The 26,959-nt window shown below is 34.5% G+C and overlaps 1 protein-coding gene across 6 annotated transcripts in view; it reads right to left on the bottom strand.

The window, feature by feature from the left end:
* The window catches only part of DMD (dystrophin), a 2,264,041-nt gene that overhangs the window by 1,891,899 nt on the left and 345,183 nt on the right, over positions 1-26,959 (bottom strand). For 2 of the 6 annotated variants that reach the window (XM_070604306.1, XM_070604302.1), the window contains exon 1: positions 13,797-14,100. The exons of 3 other annotated variants lie outside the window; for them this stretch is intronic. In XM_070604306.1, coding sequence (XP_070460407.1) covers positions 13,797-13,827 — 31 coding nt within the window. In that variant the 5' untranslated portion in view covers positions 13,828-14,100. Of the gene's footprint in view, positions 1-13,796; positions 14,134-26,959 lie in introns of those variants that run through there. One more of the 6 variants, XM_070604308.1, reaches the window with a different exon arrangement.

Consider the following 26,959-nt stretch of genomic DNA (forward strand, 5'->3'; position numbering starts at 1 on the left):
ATTGCATATTTAGTTTTAGAAGTAACTGCCAAACTGTTTTCTAGAATGGCTGTACCATTTTACATTCCCACCAGCGTTGTTTGCACCAGTTTCTCTTCATCTTTGTCAGTTTTAGTGTTGTAACTGTTTTTTAAGAATATTTTAATAAAAATTGTATATACTTAAGGTGTACAACATGATGATTTGTTATACATATACATAGTAAGATGATTACTATAGTCAAGCTTCTTAACATACAATTTTCTCAGTTATCATTTTTGTGATGAGAGTACCTGAAATCTATTCTCTTAGCAAATTTCCTGCATTCGGTACAGTATTATTAACTGTGCTGTACAATAGATCTTTAGACTTACTCATCCTACATAACTGCAACTTTGTACCCTTTGGCCAACATCTCCCCATTTCCCCCACCTCTGGTAACCACGATTCTACTCTCTGCTTCTATATGTTTGACTTTTTTAGAGTCCACATATGAGTGACATCATGCAGTTTTTTCACTTCTGTGTTTGGCTGAAAGTTGTTGTTCTTTCCTTAAAAATTGGAAAGCTATTATTAACAATATATTTTTATACAGTGTAATTTATTTTTCATTGCAAAGGGTTTTTGTTCCTTCTCAGAGGGATTATTTTAAATTTGCCTTTGAGTCCCACCACCCTTCTATACCCGAAGACAAATCATTTAGTGGTCAGTGTCTCTTTTTCTCTAAAACATATTAAAATGATATTACTATAGACATGTGTTGCTTAACGACGGGGATATGTTCTGAGAAATGTGTCGTTAGGTGATTTTGTCATTGTGCGAACATCATAGAGTGCACTTACATGAACCTACATGGTATAACCTACTACACAGCTAGGCTATATGGTTCTAATCTTATGAGACCACCTTTGTATCTGCAGTCCATCATTGACCAAATGTCCTTACGTGGTGCATAACTCTACTAGGTTTTTACATACAAATACATATGTCAAGCTCTTTTAGGTAATAAAGAAAATGGATCTCTTCTTCAAGGGATAGAGTGACAAAGATAAGAGGAAAGAGGAAATCACTGATTTTTCCAGGATAGAGTCAGATAGCAAGTGGGAAGAGGGAAAGATGGGAGCAACTGTAAGAGACAGAAACAAAGGGACTAGGCTAGTGTAGAACAAAGGAAGAACATCCTAGATGTTAAAGAGGCAGTTAACATTGACAAGTACTACTGAGAGATTACAAAGATAGATGAAGGAAAGGAAAATACATGGGTTGAAAACAGTAAAAAAAAAAAAAACGAAAACCAACCAAGAACCAGAAGACTCTAGAGTTGAATGGAGAATAGGGAATGAAAGAAGGGAATAAAATCCAATGACAAAAAACAAACCTTCAGTATTTTTATGCATTAAGCTTCAAACAGAAGGATTTTTGTTGTCATACGAAATTTTCATAAAATGCAAATTATAACATGTTCTTATATGTAAATGGCTGTAATTATAGTGTGCAATAAAATGTTAATCATCAATTCACTTATTCAAAAATATTTGTGCTTGGTCCTGGAGAAACAATGATGAGCAAAAACAATGAGGTGTCTGGGTTCGTGGAACTTACCACATCATATGAGTGAAAAGCATTAACTAAGTCACATATATACATATGGAATCACTCATATATACATGATATGAGTGAAAAGCATTAACTAAGTCACATATATACATATGGAATACATATGCTATGTGTTATGGAGGAATGTTACATGGTAGGGAAATTTTATCTACTCAGGGAATTCTGAGATCCTCCGAGTTCTAAGCAGAAATTGGTGTTATCTAGGTCAAAGAGAGAGGAGAGGAGGGTTCTAGACAAAGAAAGAAGCATGTGCAAAAGCCCTGTGGCAGAGCATAGCAAGGCCTATTCAAGGATCATAAAGAAAACCAGAAAGGTGGTAAGGTGGGGGAAGCATTACAAGAGAAGTGACAGGGGAGGAAGACGGTGTCTAGGTTTCATTTTACTTTGCTTTGCTTTCCTAGTAGCCAACAGAAGCTACTAAAGTAACTAAATGGGTGCTGATATCATCAAATTTAGCTGACTGGATAAATTTTAGAGAATAGATTAGAGGGAATGGGAAAGGAAACTGCTGCTATATTTTGAGGGAGAGAAAGCAGCTTGGGCTAGGGTAACGGGAGAGGAGATGAAGAGAAGTGGATCAAAAGACACTGTGAGAGAGTCAGCCCAGATGGCCCAGTGGTTAATGTTCAGTGCTCACTGCTTTGGAGGCCCAGGTTTGCTTCCTGGTCTCGGAACCACATCACCCGTCTGTCAGTTGCCATGTTGTGACAGTAGCTCACATAGAATAACTAGAATGACTTACAACTAGGATATACAATGATGTACTGGGGCTTTGGGAAGGAAAAAAAGAGGGTGATTGGCAACAGATCTTAGCTCAGGGTGAATCTTTCCCTGCCATAAAAAAAAAGACACTGGGAGATAAAACCCAGAATAACTGGCAATAGTTTAGATAAAAGTGGGTGAGAGAGGTAAGAGTTTCAGATATGAAATAAGTTTCTGGCTTATGAAACTGGATAGATGGTAGCATCATTTACTGATAAAGGGAACAATGAGAAAAGATGAGGTTTCATGGGATGGACAGAAAGTTCAGTTTGGGGCGCTTAGAGTGGAGGTGACTGCCGCATACAAGCAGAGATGCCAAAAAGGCAGTTAAAATTACAATTCTGGAATTCATTAGAGCAATCTGAGCTAGAGGTATAACTTGGTTGGTTACCTGAACATAGGTGTTAATAAAGCCATAGGCATGGGTGCAATGACCAAGGAAGGGATTACAGAGTGAGAAGACAATCATACTAAAACTGAGCTCTGCGGAATCCTAATATATAAAGGTTGAGTATAGAGAATCAGCCTGCAAAGCAGACTGAACAAAAACACCCAAAGAAATGGGAACAAAACCAGGAGAGTGCAATGCACAGATCTCAAGGGAAGACAACTTTTTTGTGTGTGTGTGAGGAAGATTCGCCCTGGCCTAACATCTGCCACCAGTCCTCCTCTTTTTGCTGAGGAAGATTGGCCCTGAGCTAACATGTGTGCCAATCTTCCTCTACTTTTTATGTGGGATACCTCCACAGCACGGCTGATGAGTGGAGTAGGTCTGCACCTGGGATCTGAACCTGCAAATCCTAGGCTGCTGAAGCTGAACGCACAGAACTTTAATGACTAGGCCATGAGGCTGGCCCCAAGACAACAGTTTCAAGAAGGGAGAAAATGGTCAATATTGACCACTGCTGTGAGTTCAAGAAAGAAGAGGAAGAAATTTTCTTAATTGACTTTAATGACATATTCTTTACTTAATTTGAATTAAGTCAGGTGAAGTTTGAATAGAAAAAAAATGAAAGCAGAACATTTTAAGGAAAAAAAACTCAATCTCTAATATGGATATAAAAAAGAGACATTATTTTTGTATTTTTATCATACTATTATGATCGTACAATAGTTCCATCTATAATCCCATTTTATTAAAAAATATATAGAAAAGAAACCACTAATATAGTTATCTTTAATGTTTAATATTAAAATTAAGTGATTAATATTTTTAATAGCTACTTAAAGAATAACATATTAAACCCTGACGGTCTATTATAATTGGGAAGTGATATGTGGATTTAACAGTTTTCCTTTTCTTTTCCTAACTGTTGTAGTGTTATTTATATTTTCCAAATGGAAGAATTGATTTCAGTTTTGTCTTAATATTTACTGATTTTATAAATATTAGTAAGGCAAATACTTTCATATGTAAACCACTTAATTTTTAGGTTGGGCATGTGTGTGTGAGAAAGAAAGAGAAATAAGGAGATAGAGAGAGAGAGATCTCTTATTACTAGTAATATTGAAAGAATTGAGAATATACTTCATTCACCACACTAAGTCATAAAGACTTTTTTCTGGGAAAATGGTATCTCACACAATCTCACCTAATGTCACACATTATAAAAATAGAGTAAAGAGAATGCAAGACTGGTTAAAATGAAAAAATATATCCTAACTCATCTCTATTTTGTATATCATAATATAACTTAGTGTCATTTCCAACAATAAACTATAAAACATGTGTTTGTGTATTTAATGTTATAGAACAATGTTACATTTGGTTGAACCAAATTTCCACTGTTTGATTGGAAATCAATATATTGGGTCTCCAAAAGTGTATCTTTGATATAATTTATTTATATAGCTAATCCAAAGATAAATGGCCCTAGAGTTAAGAAGTAGAAGATGCATTTTAAATAACAGTTAAAATTTACAATATCTTGATATTTCTATTTGCTAGTCAGTTATTGGACAATACTCAACAATTTGTACCATGGAAAATAGATATGATAATCAATAGGCTTTTTATATGAAAACAAGTTATTACATTTTTTGGCATTTTGAGGGAAGTATTTCTGACTTCCCCTTACCTCCTCCTCTCATCCCTACCATCTTGAACCATTCTGCTCCAACACTATATTTGACTTTTTGTCTTTTAATGTGTACATACGTGTGCATACAGACCTCTTCATGAGATGCAGATATAATTGCTTACAAAGCCAGAAAACCTCTCAATATCATTTCTGACCATCGACATGAGAATTCCAATGTTGACACTGTTGTGCAGAGTGAACATTGCTTAATTCCAGAGGTGTCATTTGCTTCATAGCCTTGTACTTACAGTCTATGTTCTCCATTTTTCGTTCATTTAGCACAGTGGCCTGTGCGTAACAGAAACAAAATCAGAAAGACATCTAGAGAGATCACTCTGAGGAAGCTTGCTGTAGATGATTACAGACAGATCAAGGGTTCTATTAGTTCTGTTCTTTGATCTTTTCAAGTTCACTCAGTGGGAAGATTGAGACAGGAATAAAGTAGTAAAATATCATCATAGACAGCTCCCTGAGGAGGTCCAGAGGATGGACATGGGGTTAGTCAGGACATCTCATTATAATGTGCCAAGTTCTATAGCCTTTGAGTAAACAAAAGTGTTCTGAATTTCTTTTGAAGAACATTTTCAGTGGAACACATTTAGTTCTTGGTAGAAGATACTATAATTCATTCCACTTTATATTTTGTTCTGTCATCTCTAGATCTCTGACATATGTTCATCTCTATCAAAATCTGAGAAGTTGGGGCAGCTGACTGGTTAAGAACCTTGAGTCTTTAGGTCACTCTGTCACCGTTTGAATCCTGACTCCTCTCGTATCAGCTAAGCTACCTTAGGCAAATTGCTTAAACTTCCTGTACCTCTCAGTATCCTCATCTGTTAAATATGGATGATTATATCCCCCAACTTCCTAGAGTTGCAATGGGAGTTAGCTAAGATACATATAATATCCTCAGAGAAATGCTTGACACAGTACAGGCTTGATGAATACTACATATTATCTTTGAAGAATAGGTGAACCTAGAATACTGATATGAACATACCAGGTACTGTCAATAACTGTTTATGTAGCATAGATCAAGGCCTCATTAATCCTTGTCTATGCATCACTGCTCCTTCTACTTATTCTCTAATTCACATCTCCATATGCCCATACTCTAAGGCCTATTTATAAAGGTGGATTTTTGGATGAAACTTCCATAATCACATCATCCATAAGTAATCATTTATGGTTGATTTGCACCGTGCTTTATAACTCTCATGACATAGTACAGTAATTGTATTTATATGCACACGTGTGTCTACTTTTCTCTGACTTACAGAGTTGCAATCTCATAAAAGGCAGAGAGAACATAGCAGGTGTTCAACAGTGTTTATTTATAAGCAGGTAAAAACCTGATAGTAAAAAAGTTGCTCCGTATCATCGTAATATTCTGTCTAGTCTTACTTCCCCAAAAGCTAACTGATAACTACACGTCACACTCATCCATGACTAAATTTCAATTACTCAAGTGCCTTCTATCTCTTCAGTAGAATTCTAGTTTTATTTAAACTGAATTGTCAATGTTTTCTAAGTATTTTTGCCTTTTTTGCAGATTTAAGAATAATCAATTTTACTAATGGTTCTCAAGAAATTTTAGACATTTCTCCAATAAGCATCTATATTAACTAAAATAGCATTAAATAAAGGGCAAACTTACCTTGTTATATCTATGCAATTCTGTATTCTCTAAAGGATGATTTTTCATATTGCTTAACAACTCTGACTGAGCAATTGAAATTCAGACTAAGATAAATGTTTTACACTGAAGGCTCATTTCATTATACAGTAGTCAGTTGAAATGGGGTTTCCGAAGAAGGTATTTTTAGGAATCGCAGAGTACAGGAAAAAGCTGAATACATTATACAATTTAAATATTTATTGAAGCTTTTCTACTAAGGCAACATTTTGGTGATATCTCACAGAAATAGCAATATGGGAGAGGAAATTAGAGGTAAATAGATGGCAGAGACTGTGGAAACCAAGACACATGGTGCTACAAGTGAGATCCTCATTCATAAAGTCATTAAATTGGAGATTGAAAGGAACACTCCTTACAGAAATATTACTTTTCTTAGGATTTCAACAGTCTATCTAGATGCTGCTTCTATGGCATTTTTGCAGTGCACTTGTCTTCCTTATTGAATGGCTGACCTCCTCCTCTTCACACTCTGTGATCTTTCTAGCTCGTCTTATCCACACTCCATGGCTCACACATTAAGTCCCCAACAATGACTTCATTTCTAGGCTTCACATCCCCATGTCTACAGTACCCACACTCTCCATAAAAAAACTCTTTCCACGCCTCCAATCCTTCCCATGATACCAGCTTCCCTTCAAGTCTTCTTGTAAACAGCACCATTATCCACCCAATTCTACATGCCATGAATTCAACCTCAATTCCTATTAATTATATCTCATAAATAAAACTTGAATAAATTCACTTCTTTCAACTTCACTGTCACCATTCAGGTTAACACCACCTTCTTCTGCCCCTGGAGAAGCTACCAGATTTATAGCTCTTCATTTACTCAACACCCCCTAATATCTTCTTCACAAAACAGAGAAATATTCTTTAAAAAAAATCCCACAAGTATGTTCATATCACTGCTCTACCTGAAACTCTTAAAAGGCTTCCACTAATCTTACTATAAAGAAAAAAATCATCCCCACGACCTCTGGGGCTCTGAATGATTGCACCCCAGCCCATTGTTTCAGCTGCATGCTTGTTCCAAATTTTCCCTCTCTAGCTATACTCTAGGAAAACTGACTTTCTTTTAGTTCTTTCTTCATACCAAGTTACACCTTCACATATGTTGTTCCCTCTGAATGTAAATTTTTCCTCTCTCTTTTACCCTTAGACAACTATTCTTCTTTATCCTACTTTGAACACTATTTTCTTAGGAATCCCTCCTGAATTTCTAATACTAATCTAGGTCTCACTATTATACATCCTTATAACAATGTGTGCTTTATTCTATAGCCCTTATCTCAGATGCAATTTAAATAATGTGTGCATATTTAATATGTATATTCTTTCCCAAATTCTAATCTCAATGTGTTCACTTATTTAGAGCATTATCTCCAGAGCATAGCATAGTACCTGGCACAAAGCAGGCATGCAATATATATTAGTAGTATGAACAAATGAATGAATAATAAATTGTTCCTTCTTTAAACAATGGTTACCCAAACAAAAACAATACAAATTTCACCGTTACTTCTTTGATATTTTTATTTCTGGATTTATTTTGAGAGGAAATCTGTTTCCAGATATTTAAAGTAAAACACTGCAAAGTCTATAGGCTTGAGCAAAGTGAACTAGGTGATAAGACTTGGTGCTCTCTGACACAGCCCATTAGAGATGGGGTGTGTACACCTAATCCAAAGGAATCCTCTAGCTCTTCAGCAGCTGTTCACATGGCTCCTGACCTGCCCTTCAGGCTCTACTAAATCAGGATTCCCCAGCTGTCTGAGCTTCCAGTAAGCTCTTGCAATTAACCACCTCCATGCCAAAATTGCTCATATCTGGCTACACTCATTAGCGTCTAATTTTCCCTTTTCCTTCCTAGTTATTTTCCAATACAGGGGAGCCCTTGGGATTCATCACTGTCATAGATAATTTTATCAGTTCCTCAACTATTTTGATAACATTTTGTCCACTTAGTCACCAATTTATTTCTAATACTGCCCTCTTGAGCATCAATATAAAAAGGAATTACTTAACTTGCTTTTGATGAAAACAGTTGAGCAGTTCTGACTCTGTGATTTGTCTTTCTTATTTCTTCAGTTTGACCTCACATAGTTTCCAAGGCTAAAATCTGCACTTGTAACAGTGTGCTGACTCCCGTGCCCTTTAAGTCAGCACTTCGCTCAGGCTAAGGTAGTATTGCTGCTGTAATCTGATAAAGGAGCAGACAAGTTGTGTGCAAATAGAGACCAGTGCCAAGAATGAGCAAAAAGTCACTGATGTTTATGCCCTTTTATAGTCCTGATTCTATGACCGTCTTAGCCAAAAAGAGAGTGGGAGGGAGGAGAGCAATTTAAAACAAAACAAAGCAAAAGCTAAGGAGAGGGTGAAAACACTGAAAGGGTAACCCCTTTATTTGCCCATAATTGGGCATAATATGAGACATTATAATGCTAACTGTGCTCAATTAATGCTGGTCCTTTCAAAACCTCGATTATTTGCTAACAGTGGAAAGAAAGTACATCTAAAAGTTGAAAATAAACTGGCAAAAGACTACATGTTATTTTTGCATATGTAAATTCCTCATTGTTGCAATGCTCATGAGTGGGTTGAGAATTTATTAAATAGAAACTAAAAGCATGACAATTCAAACATCAGATCTTTTAAAGTTTCTTTAAAACTGTGTTAATCCTATTTTAAACCCATTGAGCTATCCACATTCTGACTTTATTACGTGGCTTAAGCATTGGGTTTCATAATGCACTTTAATATTCCTCCTATTCATTAAAACAACCAAATTTTCTACTAAAATAAATGAAATAATAAACTAAAATAAAATAAATGTAGAGGCAAAGCTCTTTTAAACAGTAACATAACACACTGAATATTTTTAACTAGCCCTAGATATATTTCAGCTTTCAAAACCGATGTATAAAAAAATAAATTTTCCAGTATTTTAAATTTATGGAAAATTATATCCTTAAAATTATATGGAATCAAGATATTGAATTAACAGCTCGGGAAGACTCATTCACAAACAACAAAAACAACAACAGCTGCAATATGTTACCAGCATAGCAAGGAAATCACAGTTCCATTCTAGTTAGAGGATAATTGTCGCTTCTCCCCCATCTTCCATTAGAGAAGAATGGGGTGCATGAAACAAAGTGAAAGTGGGGCACGGAGGCAGGAAGCAAAATATAATAAAGGAGACTGGGAAGAAACTGATTTCCAAACTCAATCCCGACTGCTAGGAACACTTGTTTTCTCAGGGCTTAATGTCACTACATGTACTATACAATCACCTCTAGGGACTGTAGGACCCCGGGAAATTGCTCTGTATGTTCTTTCACCTATTGAAATTTCCAGGTATTCTGAATGAATGATATCACAATAACAAAGATTGAGCACAGAGTTGAATGGAAATTCTTCCTTAAAATGGCAACATAACTGGAAAACTTGAGCTCTGGGAGAAGGAATACTGCCCTTTGGTTTTGTTAATGGGCATGAGGTGAAGGTTGTGTGGCCAGAAGATTAAGACTCTTTTAAGCATGAGCCAGCAGGGTCATTTCCTTTCCCCATCCTCATCTGCCTGCTGCCTATCAGAATTGGGACCGAGAAATTTAAGATACTCTTAAAACACTGGAGCCAAGGATTTTTTTTTTTTTTTTTTTTTTTTTTTTTTGCCACATCCAGGGTGGTAATCTTGAATGGGGAAGGAGAAAGGCCATGTCCCTGGGAGCTAAAGTGTTTCAGAATCTCTGGAGGAGCTATCTGGTTTAAAAAGGCACACGCAAAATTATAATATGTTGTAATATATGGAAAAAAGTAAACCACACCATTTTAGCTGTTAATCTTCACACTATATTTTGCAAATGAGTGACTCACAAAGAGCAGGGTTACTCTCCCAGTCAAGAGGGGATATCAAAATCTCTGAAAGACATACTTACTTTTAACATTAACTAGGGGGAGCTTGAAATTTTATAAAGATTATAAGGACTTTAATTCTAGATTTCACATAAGTAGACAAAGCCTACTCATATCGGCAAAATAATAAACTATACTATAGCAGTGCTAACTTTCATATCTGTATTAAACTTCAGAACTCCAAATACGTGTTATGAATATTACTGTCAATATTGTATAGAATGAAACCCCAAGGAAGTTTAACTAAAAGATGTTTTTAAATGAGGAAAACAACGAAGACTACAAGGTGTTTGTTTATTTGCCTTTTTGTTTGTGTTTTGAAGATCACTCTGCTGCATGGAGCATACTCCCCAAACAGAAATATTTTCATGAAATTCTGCTATGGAACTTGATTGCATTTAATAAAGAAGTCTTCTCATTTCCCATACTGCAGCCCATGACCTTCCCAACAAAATGCTCCAGTATGCACCAACTGCCTTGATAACAGAACACAAATCTCCTAGGACTACAGCAGGACTTCGTGTGAGAGAAAACCGTTGCCTCCCTCTGAATCCAATCAAAACCTGAATGCACTGTATAAAAATAAACCAAGGTCATCATTATTCCTTCTCATTGTGATTTGGCTTGCCTTCAAATTACATACCCTGTATATCTGAAATAACTGTACCGCCTCCATTAACTGAGTTTGACATCACTTTAATCAATGTATCTTTTCAGAATGAAAGGCAGAAATGTCAAATTCCAACCACTATAAATTCTTTTAACTCTCTAATCTGCATTAAATAAAAGCCTGTCATTGAGAAATAATATATGCTTTAAAGAAACATAACTAGCATCAAATTTACTTTAAAATGTAACTGCGAAAAGATCCAGCCACAACGAATCTCTTCATATGGAGATGATTTCCCATGAAACTTTTAAAGTTTAAGCCTTGAGGCCCTTCACTTACATTGGCCAAGATCCTACCTAATTTTGTATTACTTTTCTTAAAAGACCCCGCTCCCTCCACTTATATAACCTCAGGCCCCACAAAACCTAGGTCTGCTCTTCCTTTGTGGTTTGTTTTGTTGGACAGAGGACGTACATCAGTCTTATTTGTCAGTTTCTTAAAAGATGACGCATGTTCAAAATAGAAAATTAAAAAAAAAATAGAAAGTTGTCTTTAAAGAAAGGTTAATTTCCAACTAATTTTCAATGTCTCTCTTAAGTAACTTAGTACTCTGTGATTTAAATGTGTATATATGTCTTTGTATAAACATACATCAAAATACCATGTTGCTTCTACTTGCAGGGGAAGAAAGAATAGTTTAATAAAAAATACGATAAATCATTTTTAATAAGTTAGGGAAATATTACAGTGGAAGGGGAAGGAAAGTTTGGGAAATCACTTTGTTTTATTCTTATGATAAAGCCATGATGGAAGATAATAAAATAGAATTAAAAAAAACCCCACCTGACTTTCCAAGACAACGGAGATTTTAATCTCTTTTATTAAACCGCACAAGTGGTTAAGAGCTTGACAATTTGTTTCATATATAGCAAATGACTTGGACTATAAGGATTTCAAATGAATACTTCAGGACTAAAGAGGCAGCTGTATTACCATCTCTGCCCAATTATGAATTTCTATCTCAGTACTGTCTAGCTGGAGTAGTGTCAACCAACACTTTTTTTAACAACATAAATTTGCACAAAACACTTTGCAATCTTTTTTCCGAGTTTAGAGGAACTACTAGATGACATTCTCTATTTCATTTTCCATAATGTTATGCCACGGAAGAGATACAGAAAGCTTCTTATTAAAAGGTATATTAACTATTTAGATCAGCAACCTCTCTTTAAGAGTTAAGATGCCCTTGAAGGACTGCAAATGAAATTCTAAAAGATGATTTTATTAGACCTCAAGGTAATTTTCATCATATGAAAAATTCAAATGAAATATGTATTTGTAATGAATTATTTGAATAACTCTTTGCAATGGAATATTTCAGTAATTCTAAAAGTAAAGAATACTTACATTAATACAGTGATTGCTATTAATTAGTAACTATTTTGGTTAAAAATAAACCAAATGTACTCTTTTAACCTTTTCAAACTAAGACAGTTTTAAAAATTAGATTCGAATGTGAATACATTCAAATAGCGGTATGTCGTCAAGGAGCAAAAGTTAATGTGTAATATAACCTTATGAATATCTTCATTTTCTCTTAACAAACCCACTGTCATGTAGCATAAGTATTACCTGATAGTTTTAAAGTGTACTATAATAAAGTCCTACAGGGCTTGTCCCTGAAAGGCTAGCTTTCTTCAAATTCTAATTAAGAATTTAAAACGCTATTTGAATATCTGTGATAAAGCCAAGAGTAAGTTTGCCTCGCTTCATTCCAGAAATGCACCTTTGCTATTCTTTCTAAATTACTCTATACACTGGTTTCTGGTTTTAATTTTGGAGATATATCAATTGATTGATCAATGCGTACGTGTATTGCAAAGAACCAATATATGCTGTTGTATTTTTGTAATAGTAAATGGAATTGCTTTCCTGTCAGCAAGCAATTATGAAACTCACCAAAATTAATAAAATAATCATATAAAAATGTTTTACTACAAAATTTGTTAGCATCTAATGTTAGTCAATAAGTACACAATGTTAATTTTTTTCCACAAATTTTTCTCAGAGGGAAAACTTCTGTTGTGACTCTTTTCCCAGAAGTTCTGAAGAGTTGCTTATTTGGAGAGACAGACTTTTTTCATTTTTAATTATGGGCATTGCCCTCATATCTACCTCAGAATGACTATAATCCACAAGGCAAAGGCAGGGAAAAAAAAAAGGCCATCTCCTTCATCTACCTCTTTGGGACACACTGTACTCCTCATACATTATTTTTACTGTTGTGCCACGGTCAATTTTTATATTTTTCATTAGTCATCATGCCTTTCTTAAAATAAACAAAATAGTTTACTTTCTATAAAAGCCAAACTAAAAAGCTTTAATGAAAAGCTAGGTCATCACAGACATGAAACAACACAGTGACTTTACTGCAAAATAAGATTAGAAGTCCTCATGTTTTTATGTTGTTTTCTCAACAAAATTGTCTGGTCATTTGCCAGCATAGATCATATTATTATTTGAAAGAATTTGCTACAGAAAAGAATATACAAAATACTAAAAGTAATATGAAAAAAGAACTTTAAATATTTATCAAGGCTTTTTCCAACCTCCATTTACCCATCACAATTCATTTTATTCTTTATTTTTCCCCCATGACATCCCAGATAAAATTTTTCTAACTTTGAGCCTCCACATGTCATTCCCATACAGCAATTAATTCATTGAGAATATATGTCAGATCACTATCCTACATGTAACCACTACGAAATACAGAAGTATCAAATAATCAAGATAACTCAGACTCACAAACTATTTCACAGCAATTAAAATGGTTACAAACACTCCAGGCCAGTTACGCATTTTCTATTACTTTAGTGGTTTCTTAAATAAGAAAGATGTGCTTGATTTTATATTTGCAAAGGAAAAAGTTTAAGCTCTACCTCATTTCTGTTGAAAAGGTTTCCCCATGAGAAACATGTACACCTGCGTATATGTGTACAGTATATATAACATTTATGCTTATTCACAAACTACTGTAATAATGTAAAATCAATTTGCCAAATCAGTAAGCTCGTCACAAACTAAAGGTTATGCCATGGTAAAAAATATTTTTTAGTTACTTTGTACTTACAATGGTCCTCTACTTCTTCCCACCAAAGCATTTGGGGAAAACAAAGTATATATCAAGGCAGCGATAAAAATCTTGGTAAATTTTCTCCCAACTTGATTGCTCCGGTAGGTTTAGGAATGATGAGAAACCAATCAACTTCAGCAGCCTTTAAAAAAATAACACTTCAGTTTTTCCTATTCGTTTTTCTCTGAAGCTAATTGCCTCCAAGATCTGAGTCCTGCAAGGGGAAAGTGAGTGATCCCAACACTGAGTGAGTCAACATAGTAACTGATGCCAGGATTCTGTAGAGGCCCCTGGATATTTCAAATTCCAGGACCTGCGCAGAAGCAAGTGACCCGCCTTTTCTCTCAAGTTGGTTTCCCATAATAGGACTGCCCATGGCCACTACATATAAGGTTGTGCTTACAGCATGGCAAGTCCTGTGAATTCAAATAATGTTCAACTGTGTTCTGATTAATATCCAAACCAGAATAGCACAGTGGGCATAGTAATGCTCTCAAAGCCTTCTAAACATAAAAACTTTTGAGTACAAAACCATAATAACACTTTCTGTAACTTCTATGCACACTTCTAAAATAACAGAGCAGAAAATCCTGATCAAGAATAGACTTTTAAATGCCTTTCCTTTTTTTACCCTCTCAACAACACTAAAAACTTTACTCTACTGAACAAAAAGAAATGCCCAGAATAATCTACGCATTTGTTATGTATCCACTGTCTACCAAATTTAATTTCTACCCTGGGGATCCAATCAAAAATTATGTATTGATGATGCCAACAGTCTGAATAAGAGAAGCAACAGCAGAATGTAGCAGCTGAGCTCTGAAGGCAGAATGTGTATAGGTCTCACGAGACAAGGTTTCTGCTAAAATATTAAGAGCACTCATAATGGAATGAAGAAATCCTTGTAAAACGTCAAATTTTCATTGTAGCTTATGATAAAATTTTTTTAGTAAGATATTACTCTTTCTTCAATTTCTTTGGTGACAATTACTAAAACACAATTTCTTAGACATGGAGTTAATGATCAATTATTTAATGGTTCTCAAAAGAAATTTATATGTTACTGCAATATGTAATTCAACATGTTTGCAAACCATTCTTTACCAATAGAATGCTTCTTTACCTTTTTATTTTTAATGCAACAAGTGAGTCCAGTATTTATAGGAAAGGTTGGTAACACTTTGCAGAAAGATATTCCTTTTGCAATTATAATAATCTCTGCTAAAATTATTTGTTTGAGTGTTTTTATAGTATCATTTGTTAAAATGACAGACTCATTTTTCTATGTCAAGCATTCAACTGCTTGGCATAGAAATAAATTATAGATGAAAATAGAAAAAAACTGACATATTGAGTCAGACTATGATATTTACCTCAATAGTTAATTATACATATTATATTTTAGAGTATCATCATCATCACATCATCATTTGCTCCTCACAAAATCTATATGAAATAAAACATAAGGCTTAATTTTAATTTTAGGTAATTGTATTTAAATTACTGTTATCCCAAATAGATTGAAAGTGTTCTTCCCCATAGGTCATCTCATTTCCTCTCCTTAGTGTTGTCTTCTGGATATGCATATGTGCAACAATTTCATAAAACATAAAAATGGTTTTGGGACTGACATGGATCCAAGTCTGCATGTTAGCATCAGTGTCCTCCTGTGCTATAGGGTACAGTATCGCCAAGTCTAAAGTTCTTTTATACTTTATACTATGAGGTTACCATAGATATAAACCCATGTTTAGGCCAAGGCATATGTAGTTTATCAGAGATTTGTAAAGTGTGGTCCATGAAACATCAGTATCACATGGGAAGTTATTAGAAATGCAAGTATGCCTGAGACCTGGAAAACAAGAAACACTGGGAGTAGGACCCAGTACTCTGTGTTTTACAGGTGATTCTAATGCATGGTCAATTTTGAAAAATGCTGAAGGCCGTTTCTAAAAACAACCGCAGCTCCAAATATACCAAAAACATGTCTTGGTTAATATCTAAAGTACCAAATATCAATAGATCTGAATGCCCTAAGGTACACCTTAATTGTCTTTCAGCCTTAGTCAATGGAATTTATTGGGCAACTGTAATAAATTCTCCATCAATGTGGACTACCTATATTTCCCTTAAGGTTTTACAATTTAGATGACGTCAAAATTGACTTTAGCGGAGCTATTTTAAAGTGAAGTCAGAGCCGTCTTTCCAGAGAAACCGGTCTGCTGTCTTGAAACTTGGACGAAGTCAAACTTTTGGACTGGGCCAAACTGGCAATTGTCTTACAAGCAATTGTTTGAGAAGTCAGGAGAACAGACATCCTGATCACAAAGACTGAGGGCTGTGGACCTTCTGAAGAAAGAATCAATAGTCAGTTAATATTTAGCCAAGACAAGCTCTCTGCCTCTGCATTTAAATGCCTCTGTATTTAAAACTCTTTTAATGAGCCTCTCTTCTTTGTTTTTAAAAGCCCCTGACTTTTACTCCATAGAGGGACACTATTTGGGTTTCTACCTGAATCTGTGCTTCCAAATTACAATTCTTTGATCCCAAATAAACGCTTTGCCTCTTAAACTGGTTTCTGCTTTTGTAGCTTGACAATGGAAAGACATGCTCAAGATAACTGGAAAAAGTGAAAGGTACACAAAATAAAATTTAGCCCAACACTGAATTCCAGTTCAGATCTTGCCACTATTTTCCTGTGGTCCTTAGCTATTTACCTCTCTCATTTAGTCCTCACAGTAACCACACCGGGTAGGTATTAGGAGCCCCATTACAAAGATGACTGGTCAATGAACTCCCTCAAGTTCCCATTGTTAATAACTGGCAGTACAGGGTCTTTTAAAATGTCTTTTAGCTTTTTATTTTCAAATAATTTCAGATTCACAAAAAGTTGCAAAGATAGTATAGAGGGAACCTATATACTCTTTACCCAGGTTCCCCCAATGGTTACATTTTACATAATTATAATGTGACATCAAAACCAGGAAATTGACATTGATGCAATGTGTGTACGTATTTCTCTAATTTTATCATACATGTAGATCTGTGTAACCACAACCTCAATCATGATACAGAACTACTCCATCACCACAAAGATCTTCCTTGTGCTATCCCTTTACAGTCACACCAACCACCCTCCCCCACCAGCCTGGTGCTCACTAATTTGTTCTCATCACTATAATTTTGTCATTTCAAGAATGTTCAATACATTGAATCATTCAGTGTGACCTTTTGAGATTGGCTTTTTTCACTTAGTGTAATGTCCTAGAGATCCATTCAAGTTGTTACCTGCATCAATAGCATGTTTACTTTTATTTCTGAGTAGTATTCCATGTTATGAATGTACTATAGTTTAATCATTCATTTACTGCAGGATATTTTGGCTATTTCCAGTTTTGTGTTGCTACAAAACAATCATGTTCGTTTTTTAAAAATTTATCTTGGATAATGCCCAGGAGTAAAACTGCTGCATCATATTGTTAATGTATGTTCAATTTTTTAAGGAAACTGCCAAAACATGCTGTACCATTTTACATATCCACCAGGAATGTATGAGTGATCCAGTTTCTCCACATGTGTGTAGAGATATATCATGGCAGTCTTAATTTGAATTGCCCTTATGGTTAATAACATTGAACATCTTTTCTCATGCTTATTTGCTATCTGAATATACTCTAGTGAAATGTCTGTTGATATCTTTTGCTCATTTTCCAACTGGATACCTTTTCTTTTTTTATTGGCCCTGAGCTAACATCTGTTGCTAATCTTTTGTTTTCTCTATTTCTTCTTCTCCTCCACAAAGCCCCCCCCCCCCAGTACATAGTTGTACATTCTAGTTGTAGGTCTTTCTAGTTCTGCTATATGGGACGCTGCCTCAGCATGGCTTGATGAGAGGTCCTAGGTCCACACACAGGATCCAAACTAGTGAAACCCTGGGCAGCCGAAGCTGAGCATGCGAATTTAACCACTCGGCCATGGGGCTGGCCCCTCAATGCTTTTTTTAACTCCTGAGATTTGAGTATTCTTCATATATTCTAGATATGAGTCCTTTGTTAGATTTGTGGTTTGTAAACATTTTCTCCGTCTGTAGCTTGTCTTTGCATCCTCTTAATAAGGTAATGCCAAAGTTTTTAATTTTTATAAAGTCCAATTTATTGAATTTATTTACATTTAAATCTATGATTCATTTGGAGTTCATTTTTGTATAAGATGTGGGAGTTTCTTTTTTTGCTTATAGATTTCCAATTACTCCAACACTATTTGTTGAAAAGACTATTCTTCTTACATTGAATAACTTTTGCACCTTTGTCAAAAAATCATTTGGAGAGGAAGATGGGCATGGATGTTAGCTCAGGGCCAGTCTCCCTCCGCAAAAAGAGGAGGATTGGCAGTAGTTAGCTCAGGGCTAATCTTCCTCAAAAAAAAATTATTTGGGCATATTCGTGTGGATCTATTTCTGGAATCGTGATTCTGTCCTATTGATTTATGTATCCAACCCTCTGCCAATACCACACCACCTTAATTACTGTAGCTATATAGTGTGCCAAACAATGGGTAGAGTTATTCTTCACAATTTATTATTCTTTTTCAAAATTGTTTTAGAAATTCTAGCTCCTGTGTCTTACCATATAAATTTTAGAAATGCTTATTTACAAATAGGTCTACAGATCCATCTACAAAATTTCTTTCTGGTATTTTGATAGGAAGTGCATTAAATAGATCACTCTGGGGAGAATTGACATTTTACTATGTTGAATCTTCTAAGCCATTAATGGTATATATTTCCAATGTTTAAGTCATCTTTAATTTATTGCATCATACTGCACTTTCTAATAGCATTTTGTATTGTGATTAGATTGTTTTTTCATGTTTCTAGTATGCCTATAATGGTATTACTGTCTGTTATCCATGTAATTGAAGAAAAAAAGGAAAAACAGCAGAGGTTCCCAAAGTAGTTTTGAAACAGAAGCATATTTAAAAAAAAATGTCTGTAACTAAACATGCATACTATGTATATGCTGTTTAAATAATCTTAAATAAGTTACAATTGTTTACACATGAATGGATACAGAACTTTACTTTTTCAAGAATGCAAAGCATATTTTTATTACACTGAAGGCTTACTCAGCAAGTTTTTTAACTACTTTCTTTAGCTACAGTTTTATGTTACAAGTTGTAAAATGAAGACTGGTCTTTACTTATATTTTAATAATAACTGGTAATCCCTGTATCATAAAACAGATGAACTATTCATTAGAAAGAAGTGATTATGGTAAGCTTAAAAGTGAACAAGGAGTGAATTCTCAAGAAATTGAAAACAGTATAGGCAGTATTTTATATAAGTTGAAAAGGATCTGAGTCATTTTCCCCACTTATTCAAATATGTAACATAATTTTAAGCATTATGATTAACAGAGTTTCACAGGATAAACTGTGAAGAAATAGGCTTCATAGGTAAGGCATTTATATAAAGTTCACAAATTTATTGATTTGGAAAAAATAATTTCTTGGTCATTTCTGCTTCCTTTCTGCACAGTGACACATACTGGTTGAAATGTTACACATTCTAAAGAAGCATATATATCTTAGATTTGTAAAAAAATCTTTCTTTAGATAAATCCAATGAAGAAATATGCTAGTTATAGGGCTAGTTTATTGGCACTGAGGCCAGAAAAAATAAAGGAGATAGGATTCAGGCAATTTGATATTTGTTGATAAGTACTAAAAAGCTTGCTGGTATTTTGATAGGAATTGCATTAAAATTATAGGTTAATTTTTGGAAGAATTGACATATTTAACATGTTATATTTCCCAGTCCATGAATACCTTGTATAGTTCTATCTACTTAGGTTTTTGCTTTTTTTTTTTAAGTTTGTTCCATACAGATCCTGTACATGTTTTTGTTAGATTCATAAGTAAGCATTTCACTTTTTTTGGAGTGACTGCAATATATTACATTTAAAATTTTTGTTTCCAGTAGCTCATTTATTATATAGAAATACAATTGATTTTTGTATGTTGATCTTCTATCCTGAGACCTTGCTGAACTCATCACTTCTATGAGTAATTCTGTAGAATCCTCAGGATTTTTTTCATAGTCCATCATAACATCTGCAAGTAGGGACAGTTTTAACTTTTCCATCCTGATTCGTATGTTTTCATTTACTTTTCTTGCATTTTTGTGCTGGCTAGAACGTCCAGTACTATAAAGAATAGCAGGGCTGAAAGAGATTTTTGCCTTGATCCCACTGTTAAGAAGAAAGCATTAAAATCTTCCACCATTATTATAATGTTACCTATGGGATTTTTGTAAGTGTTCTTTATCAAGTTGAAGAAATCCTCCTGTATTCCTAATTTTCAGCAAGTTTTTATTATGAATGGGTGTTGAATTTTGTCAAACTTTTTTCTGCTTTGATTGATAAGATCATGTGATCATTCTTTTTCAGCCCGTTAATATGATATATCAAATTTTGTTAAGGAATTTTGTCTCTGTATCTATGAATAATATTGGTCTGTAGGGTTTTTTTTTTTCTACTGTGTGTGTCTGGTTTTTGTATTAGAGTATTTCTTGACTCATAAAATGTATTTTGGAAGTGTTGCCCCCTCTTCTACTTTCTTGACATTGACAGTTCTTTTCTTTAATCACATGAAAACTGTCATGCTACTTCCTTCTGGATTCCACGGTTTCTCATAAGAAATCCTGTCATTTGAGTTTTTTTCCTATAGATAAAAATGCCCTTTGTCTTTCACTGCTTTCAAAATGTTTTTTCTTTATCACTAATTTTCAGAAGTTTGACTATGATGGGTGTAGGCATAGATACCTTTGAGTTTACCCTGTTCGTTCGCTCAGCTTCTTGAATCTGTAGGGTTTTGTCTTTTGCCAAATTTGGTTATTTTTCAGCCATTATTTCTTTGAGGACTTGTTCAACAACTTTTTTTTCTCTCCTTTCAGGATGCTCATGAAACGCGTCATAGATCTTTTACTATAATCCCACTAGTCACTGACGATCTGTTCATTTTTTATCAGTCTACTTTCTGTCTTGTTCAGACTGGGTCATTTCTATTGTTCTAGCTTTCTGTTCACAGATTTTTCTCTCTGTCCCCTAAAATATGCTCTTGAGACCATCCATCGAATTTGATCTTGATTACTCTATTTTTCAGTTCTAAAATTTCACTTTGTTCTATATGTCTTACTTTTTTGCTGAGGTTTTCTATTTTTCATTTGTTGCAAGCAAGTTTGTAATTGCTTATTGAACCATTTTTTATGGTGGCTGCTTTAATAACCTTGGCAGATAATTCTGTCATCTGTGTCATGTTGGTGTAGGTGACTATTGATTGTCTTTTTTCATTCAAGTTGAGACATTCTTTTTTCTTGGCTTACTAAGTTGATTTTAAATGGAAACCTGGACCTTTAGGGTATGATGTTATCAGACTTTGGATCTTATTTAAATCTTCTGATTTAGCTAGCCTCTTCTGACATTGCTTTGGTGGAGGATTGGGGCGATGGGGCTCCCTTGTTACTGCTGGATTGGGGTGGAAGTCCGGGTTCCCCATTCAACCTATGTGGATACCTGAGATCATTTCTCTCCTTGTGTATGTGTGCAACTTATATTGATTTGACATTATTTTAATCCCCATTAAAAATAGTAAGTGTGTATCTGGAAACTTGTGGGTTCATTCTTAAATATTTAGAATTTTTTCCACTAGGCAAAAAAGCTACAACTTGTGAAATTGACAGCACATCTTCACTCATATTTCCACAGACAATGAAGTCTACAACACTTGCAAAATGATATGATTTCAGAACTTGGTACTACATAGCAAAGCTTTCTATAGCTTCAAGACAGAGGACACTTACTTACTAAATCTAAGTAAAACTCAAAACTAATTTATCTATGTTGTAAAAACAATGGATGCTAATTCATATATTGATCCTCAACCATTTTAGGAGGTAAATGTGTAGGAATTAATGAAGGCGTTTAAACATTTCTGAATGAAACAAAGGTATTATGAGTCCAAAGAAATTAAACACACCATTGTCAGTGAGCTGAGACTCAGTACCATGGTTTACCTGTTGCATCATTTATATTGTATTAGTCAAGATTCTGTCAGGATATAGGCAGTCTTAAAAGTATTCAACAGAAAATAATTTGTTGAAATAACTATGGACACAGGTATAGGCAGGGAGATGAGAACAAATAAAGGACAGTGAGCCATCCAGGTGATAGAAACAGTGGGAAGTTGTTTCTACCTCCAGGCTTGATGGGTTAGGGTGAGGGAATAAAGTTAGAATAGTAGTAGACACACATAGTCACTACTAGGACTTCAGTGAGACATATAGAAAGTAGAAAGTAAGTACTCTAAACTCTTTCTCCATGCCCTTAGATCTCCTCCTGGTGTCACACAATTTGCTGATAGAGTACAAGAGGCCTTGGTGATGGAGATGAAGAGCAAAGAATTACAGGGCAAAGAGTAGGGCAGGGAGTGTCATAAAATGGGTGTAGGGGTGGGGAGTGGGAATGAACAAGTGATGAATTATTAGCACATGGGCTCAGCTCTACCATATCAATCTTGGAAGGCTACTCAGTGCTACTGTGATACCTGAGTGGAAAATATGGCCAGAGATGAAGAGATCCTTTGCAATCTAGCCCCTGCCTTCATTTTTCAACCCTACACTGCATCTCTGTAAATGCCCCTGAAGTGATCTCATGTACTTTCCTACCATTATATCTCAAATTATTTCAGAAGTTCATCATATATGTTCTCCGTGCATGCTGCTCTGCTCCTTTGTTGCATGTAAAATAAATAACTGGATATATGTTTCATGTGTGTCTTACCATTTGCTAGAATGCAAACTCCATGAGAACAGGAGTTGTGTCTTCCCTTTGAATTGCTGCATTCCCAATGCCTGTGTGTGTGCTATTGCCTCTGCTTGCAATTTCCTTATCTTTTATCCTTTGTCTGTGTATTGTATGTTTCCTTATCCTTCTGGGCCTTGTTTAAATTTACCTTCTCTATGAAGATTTTTTGAGCTTCCACTCAGCTCCATTTGTAGTTGGGTCTAATGATATGAATGTACCTTCACTACTCAGCCATAAACTTCTTGATGTTAAGGATTGGTTACTATTTATTTTGATATCATTGGTTCTCAAAAGGGCATTGTGTATAATAGGGGCTCAGTGACACCAGTTGGAAAAAAAGAATACAGGTAGGAGAAAGGAAGAGAGGAATTTATATTGCAGGTAATTATAAAAACTCAAAATAAAGGCTGAATCAAACTGTTTGCAAGTAAATGTCAGAAGAGATTCTGAATCTTGGAACTATGGGACAACCACAGTATCAAATTCTCATTTAAAACAATGCCACTGGGCCATGGAATGGATGTGCATTTATTTATTAAATATTTATTAGGGCCAGATTTTCTACATCAAGGTAATAACTCATCGTCCCTGCCCTCAAGTGGATTATGCTTGACGTGTATTAAAAGAAGATTTTACATTTTAATCTACTTGTTAATTAATGAACTCGAAAAAGCTTGAGGAAACTTGTCTGAGGTACCAACTAAGGGACCAGATTTTAATGATACCACCACACACACCATCTACCATAAAAGATTGTCATGTAAGTTACATAAAGCAATGTATTCAAAAAGCTGCTCTTAAATGCATGCATTAGAAAAGAGGAAAAATCTCAAATCAATAATCCAAGCTGTCACCTCAAGAATTGAGAAAATGAAGAGCAAAATAAACCCAAAACAAACAGAGAAGGAAATAATAAAAAGCAGAAATCAATGAAATTGAAAACAGAAAAACAATAGAAAAAAATCAATGAAATGAAGAGCTCATTCTCCAAAAAGATCAATAAAATTGACAAAGTGCTAACAAGAGTGACACAGAAAATAGTGAAGACACACAAATTACTAATGTTAAGAATGAAACATGAGATATCACTACAGACTTGGCACACATAAAATGATAATAAGGGAACACTATGAACAATTATTCACACAAATATTTGACAAGTTAGATGAAATGGACCAATTCTTCATGAAGCACAAACTACCACAAATCACCCAATATGAAATAGATAATTTGTATAGCTCTATAACTAATAAGGAAATGGAACTCATAATTTAAAAAAAACTTCTAAAAAATAATTCTCCATGCCCAGATGCTTTCACTGGAAAATTTATCAAACATTTAAAGAAGGATTAACACCAATTCTACACAATCTCTTCCAGAAAATAGAAGAGAAAGCAACAATTCTGAAAACATTTAATGAATCCAGCAATAGCCTGATACCAAAAGCAGAAAAAGACAGTACCAAAACCAACAAAAAGCCTATAGACCAATATCCTTACAAATATCAACCCCAAATTCCGTAACAAATTTCAGCACATAAAATTCAGCAATATAAAAAAATCATGCGAGGTTTGTTTCAGGGATATAAAGCTGGCTTATTTGAAAGTCATCATTGTAATCTACCATATTAACATGCTAAAGAAGAAAAATCACATGATCTTATCAATGGATGCAGTACAATCATTTGACTAACTTCAATATCTATTCCTGAAACAAATGTTCAGAAAAATAGGAATATAGAAAAACTTTCCCAACTTAATAAAGAGCACTTACATAAACTCTACAGCTAAATTTGTACTCAATAGGGAAATAATGAATGCATTTTCCTTAATACTGTGTACAAAGCAAGAATGCATACTCTCACTCCTCTTATCTAACATAGTGCTGAAAGTTCTAGCCATTGCAATGAGGCAAGGAAAATAATTAAATCCATACAGATGGGGAAGGAAGACAAAAAACTGTCACTTACATGCAGATGGGATGATAATGAAAACTCAGCAATGTAGAAGAAATCTACAACTAATGAGTGAGTTCATCAAGGTAGGAGGATACAAGATAAATGCACAAAAATCAAATGTATTTCTAAATACTAGTAATGAACATGTAGAACTGAAATTAAAAATATAGTACTCTTTACTAACTCACAAAGAAACAAAGTAAGTGTTAATCTAACAAAACATGTCTTGGACTTATATGGTGAAAACAAGACAATATAAAAATGAATCAAAGAACATCAAAATAAATGGAGAAACATACTGTGGTCATGGATTTGGAGATTCAATATTGTAACATCAACTTTACTCAAATTGATATACAGCTATAACACAATTCCAATCAAAATCCTAACAAATTTTTCTTTTGGTATAGACAAGTTCACTCGAAAATTTACGTGGAAAGGCAAGGGACAAGGATAACTAAAACAATGTTGAAAAGGGAGAATAAAGCAGGAAGAACAAGTCTATCAGACTTTAAGACTTATTACATAGATATAGTAATCAAGATAGTGTGGTACTGGCAATAAGACAGACATAGATCAATGGAACACAATAGAGAACCACACAAATATGGCCAACTGATTTAGACAAAGATCCCAAAATAAATCAGTGAAGCAAAGACAGCCTTTTCAACAAATGGTGCTAGAATACTTAAGTCTCACATTTTATACAACATTAACTAATAATGCACGATGAGTTTAAATGTAAAACACAAAACTTTAAGTATTTTAGCAAAATATATAAATCTTTGGGATCTAGGGCTAGGCAGAGTTCTTGGATTTTACCCTAAAAGCATGGTCCATAAAAGTAAGAATTCATAAATTGGACTTCAACAAAATTTTACTTTTGCTCCTATGGGGATGAAAGCACAAGCTAAGGAAAAAATATCTGCAAACCACATGTCCAAGCAAGGACTAGTGTCTAGAATATATAAAGAACTCATAAAATTCAAAAGTAAAGAAAACACAAAAAAAAATCCACGAAAATTCCATTAGCAAATGGACAAGACATGAAGAGACATTTCACCAAAGACAATATACAGATGGCAAATAAACTCATGAAAAGATGTTCAACATCATTAGCCATTAAGGAAATGCATGTTAAAATCAGAATAAGATGTAACTATGTACCTATCAGAATTGCTAAGTTAAAAAATACTGCCAACATCAAATGCTGGCAAGAACATATAGAAACTGGATTACTTATTGTTGGTAGGAATTTAAAATGGTACAGCTACTCTGTAAAACAGTTTGGTGGCTTTGTAAAAAACTAAGCATGCAAATGCCATACAACCCAGAAATTTAACTCTAGGGCATTAATATCAGAGTAAGGAAAATTCTTGTTCACACAAAAACTTGTGCATGAGTGTTCACAGCAGATGTATTTGTAATACACACAAATTGGAAAGAACTCAGATATCCTCCAACAGGTGTAAAGCTAAATAAACTGTGGTATGTCCACACCATGGAATACTACTCAGAAATAAAAAGGGACGCACTATTTATACACACAACAGCCTGGAAGAACCTCCAGATAATTTAGCTGAGTGAAAAAAGCTAATCCTAACAGGTTACATACTGTATGAATCCATTTATACAACATTCTTGAAATAACAAAGTTATCCCAATGGAGATCAGATTAGTGGTTGCCAGGGGTTAAGGAGTACATGAGGACAGGCAGGAAGTGTGTCTGGCCACAAAAGGGCAACATGGCGGGAGATGTCTTTGTGGTGATAGAAATATTCAGTACCTTGATTGTACAAAAGTTAATATCCCGGTTGTGATATTGTACTACAGTTTTGCAATATGTTACCATTGGGAGGGAGTAGGTAAAATGATATACAGGATCTCTCTGTGTTATTTCTTACAACTGCATGTAAATCTACAATTATATAAGAAATAAATAGTTTAATTTAAAAGAATTGGCAGCCTGGCTGATGGGCCAAAGTTTTTGGACTCCTGATATAGGACACTGACAAATATGCACACAAAGCAATATAAGGGTAAAACACACTGTAAAGCCCAATGGAGATCAGATGGCAGCAATGGCATGTCTACAATTGTCTTTGCACTTGCACCTCTTTCTTTTAAAGGCCACTGTAACTAGGGTATATAAGAATAACACAGTTAAAAGTTACAATTCTCTAGTTCAAGAAGATTATAAATCTGCAAATAAGAATTCTGGGTATCTTTTAAACTAAATATTTACAATCTTGGAAAAATAGGCTCTAAATGACACTTTGTCATTAGTTAATATTCAAAAATATTTCACAAATATATTTATTGAAAGCCTAGGCCAAGCGATT

The sequence above is a fragment of the Equus przewalskii genome, chromosome X, assembly GCF_037783145.1.
Source record: "Equus przewalskii isolate Varuska chromosome X, EquPr2, whole genome shotgun sequence".
NCBI lineage: Eukaryota > Metazoa > Chordata > Mammalia > Perissodactyla > Equidae > Equus > Equus przewalskii.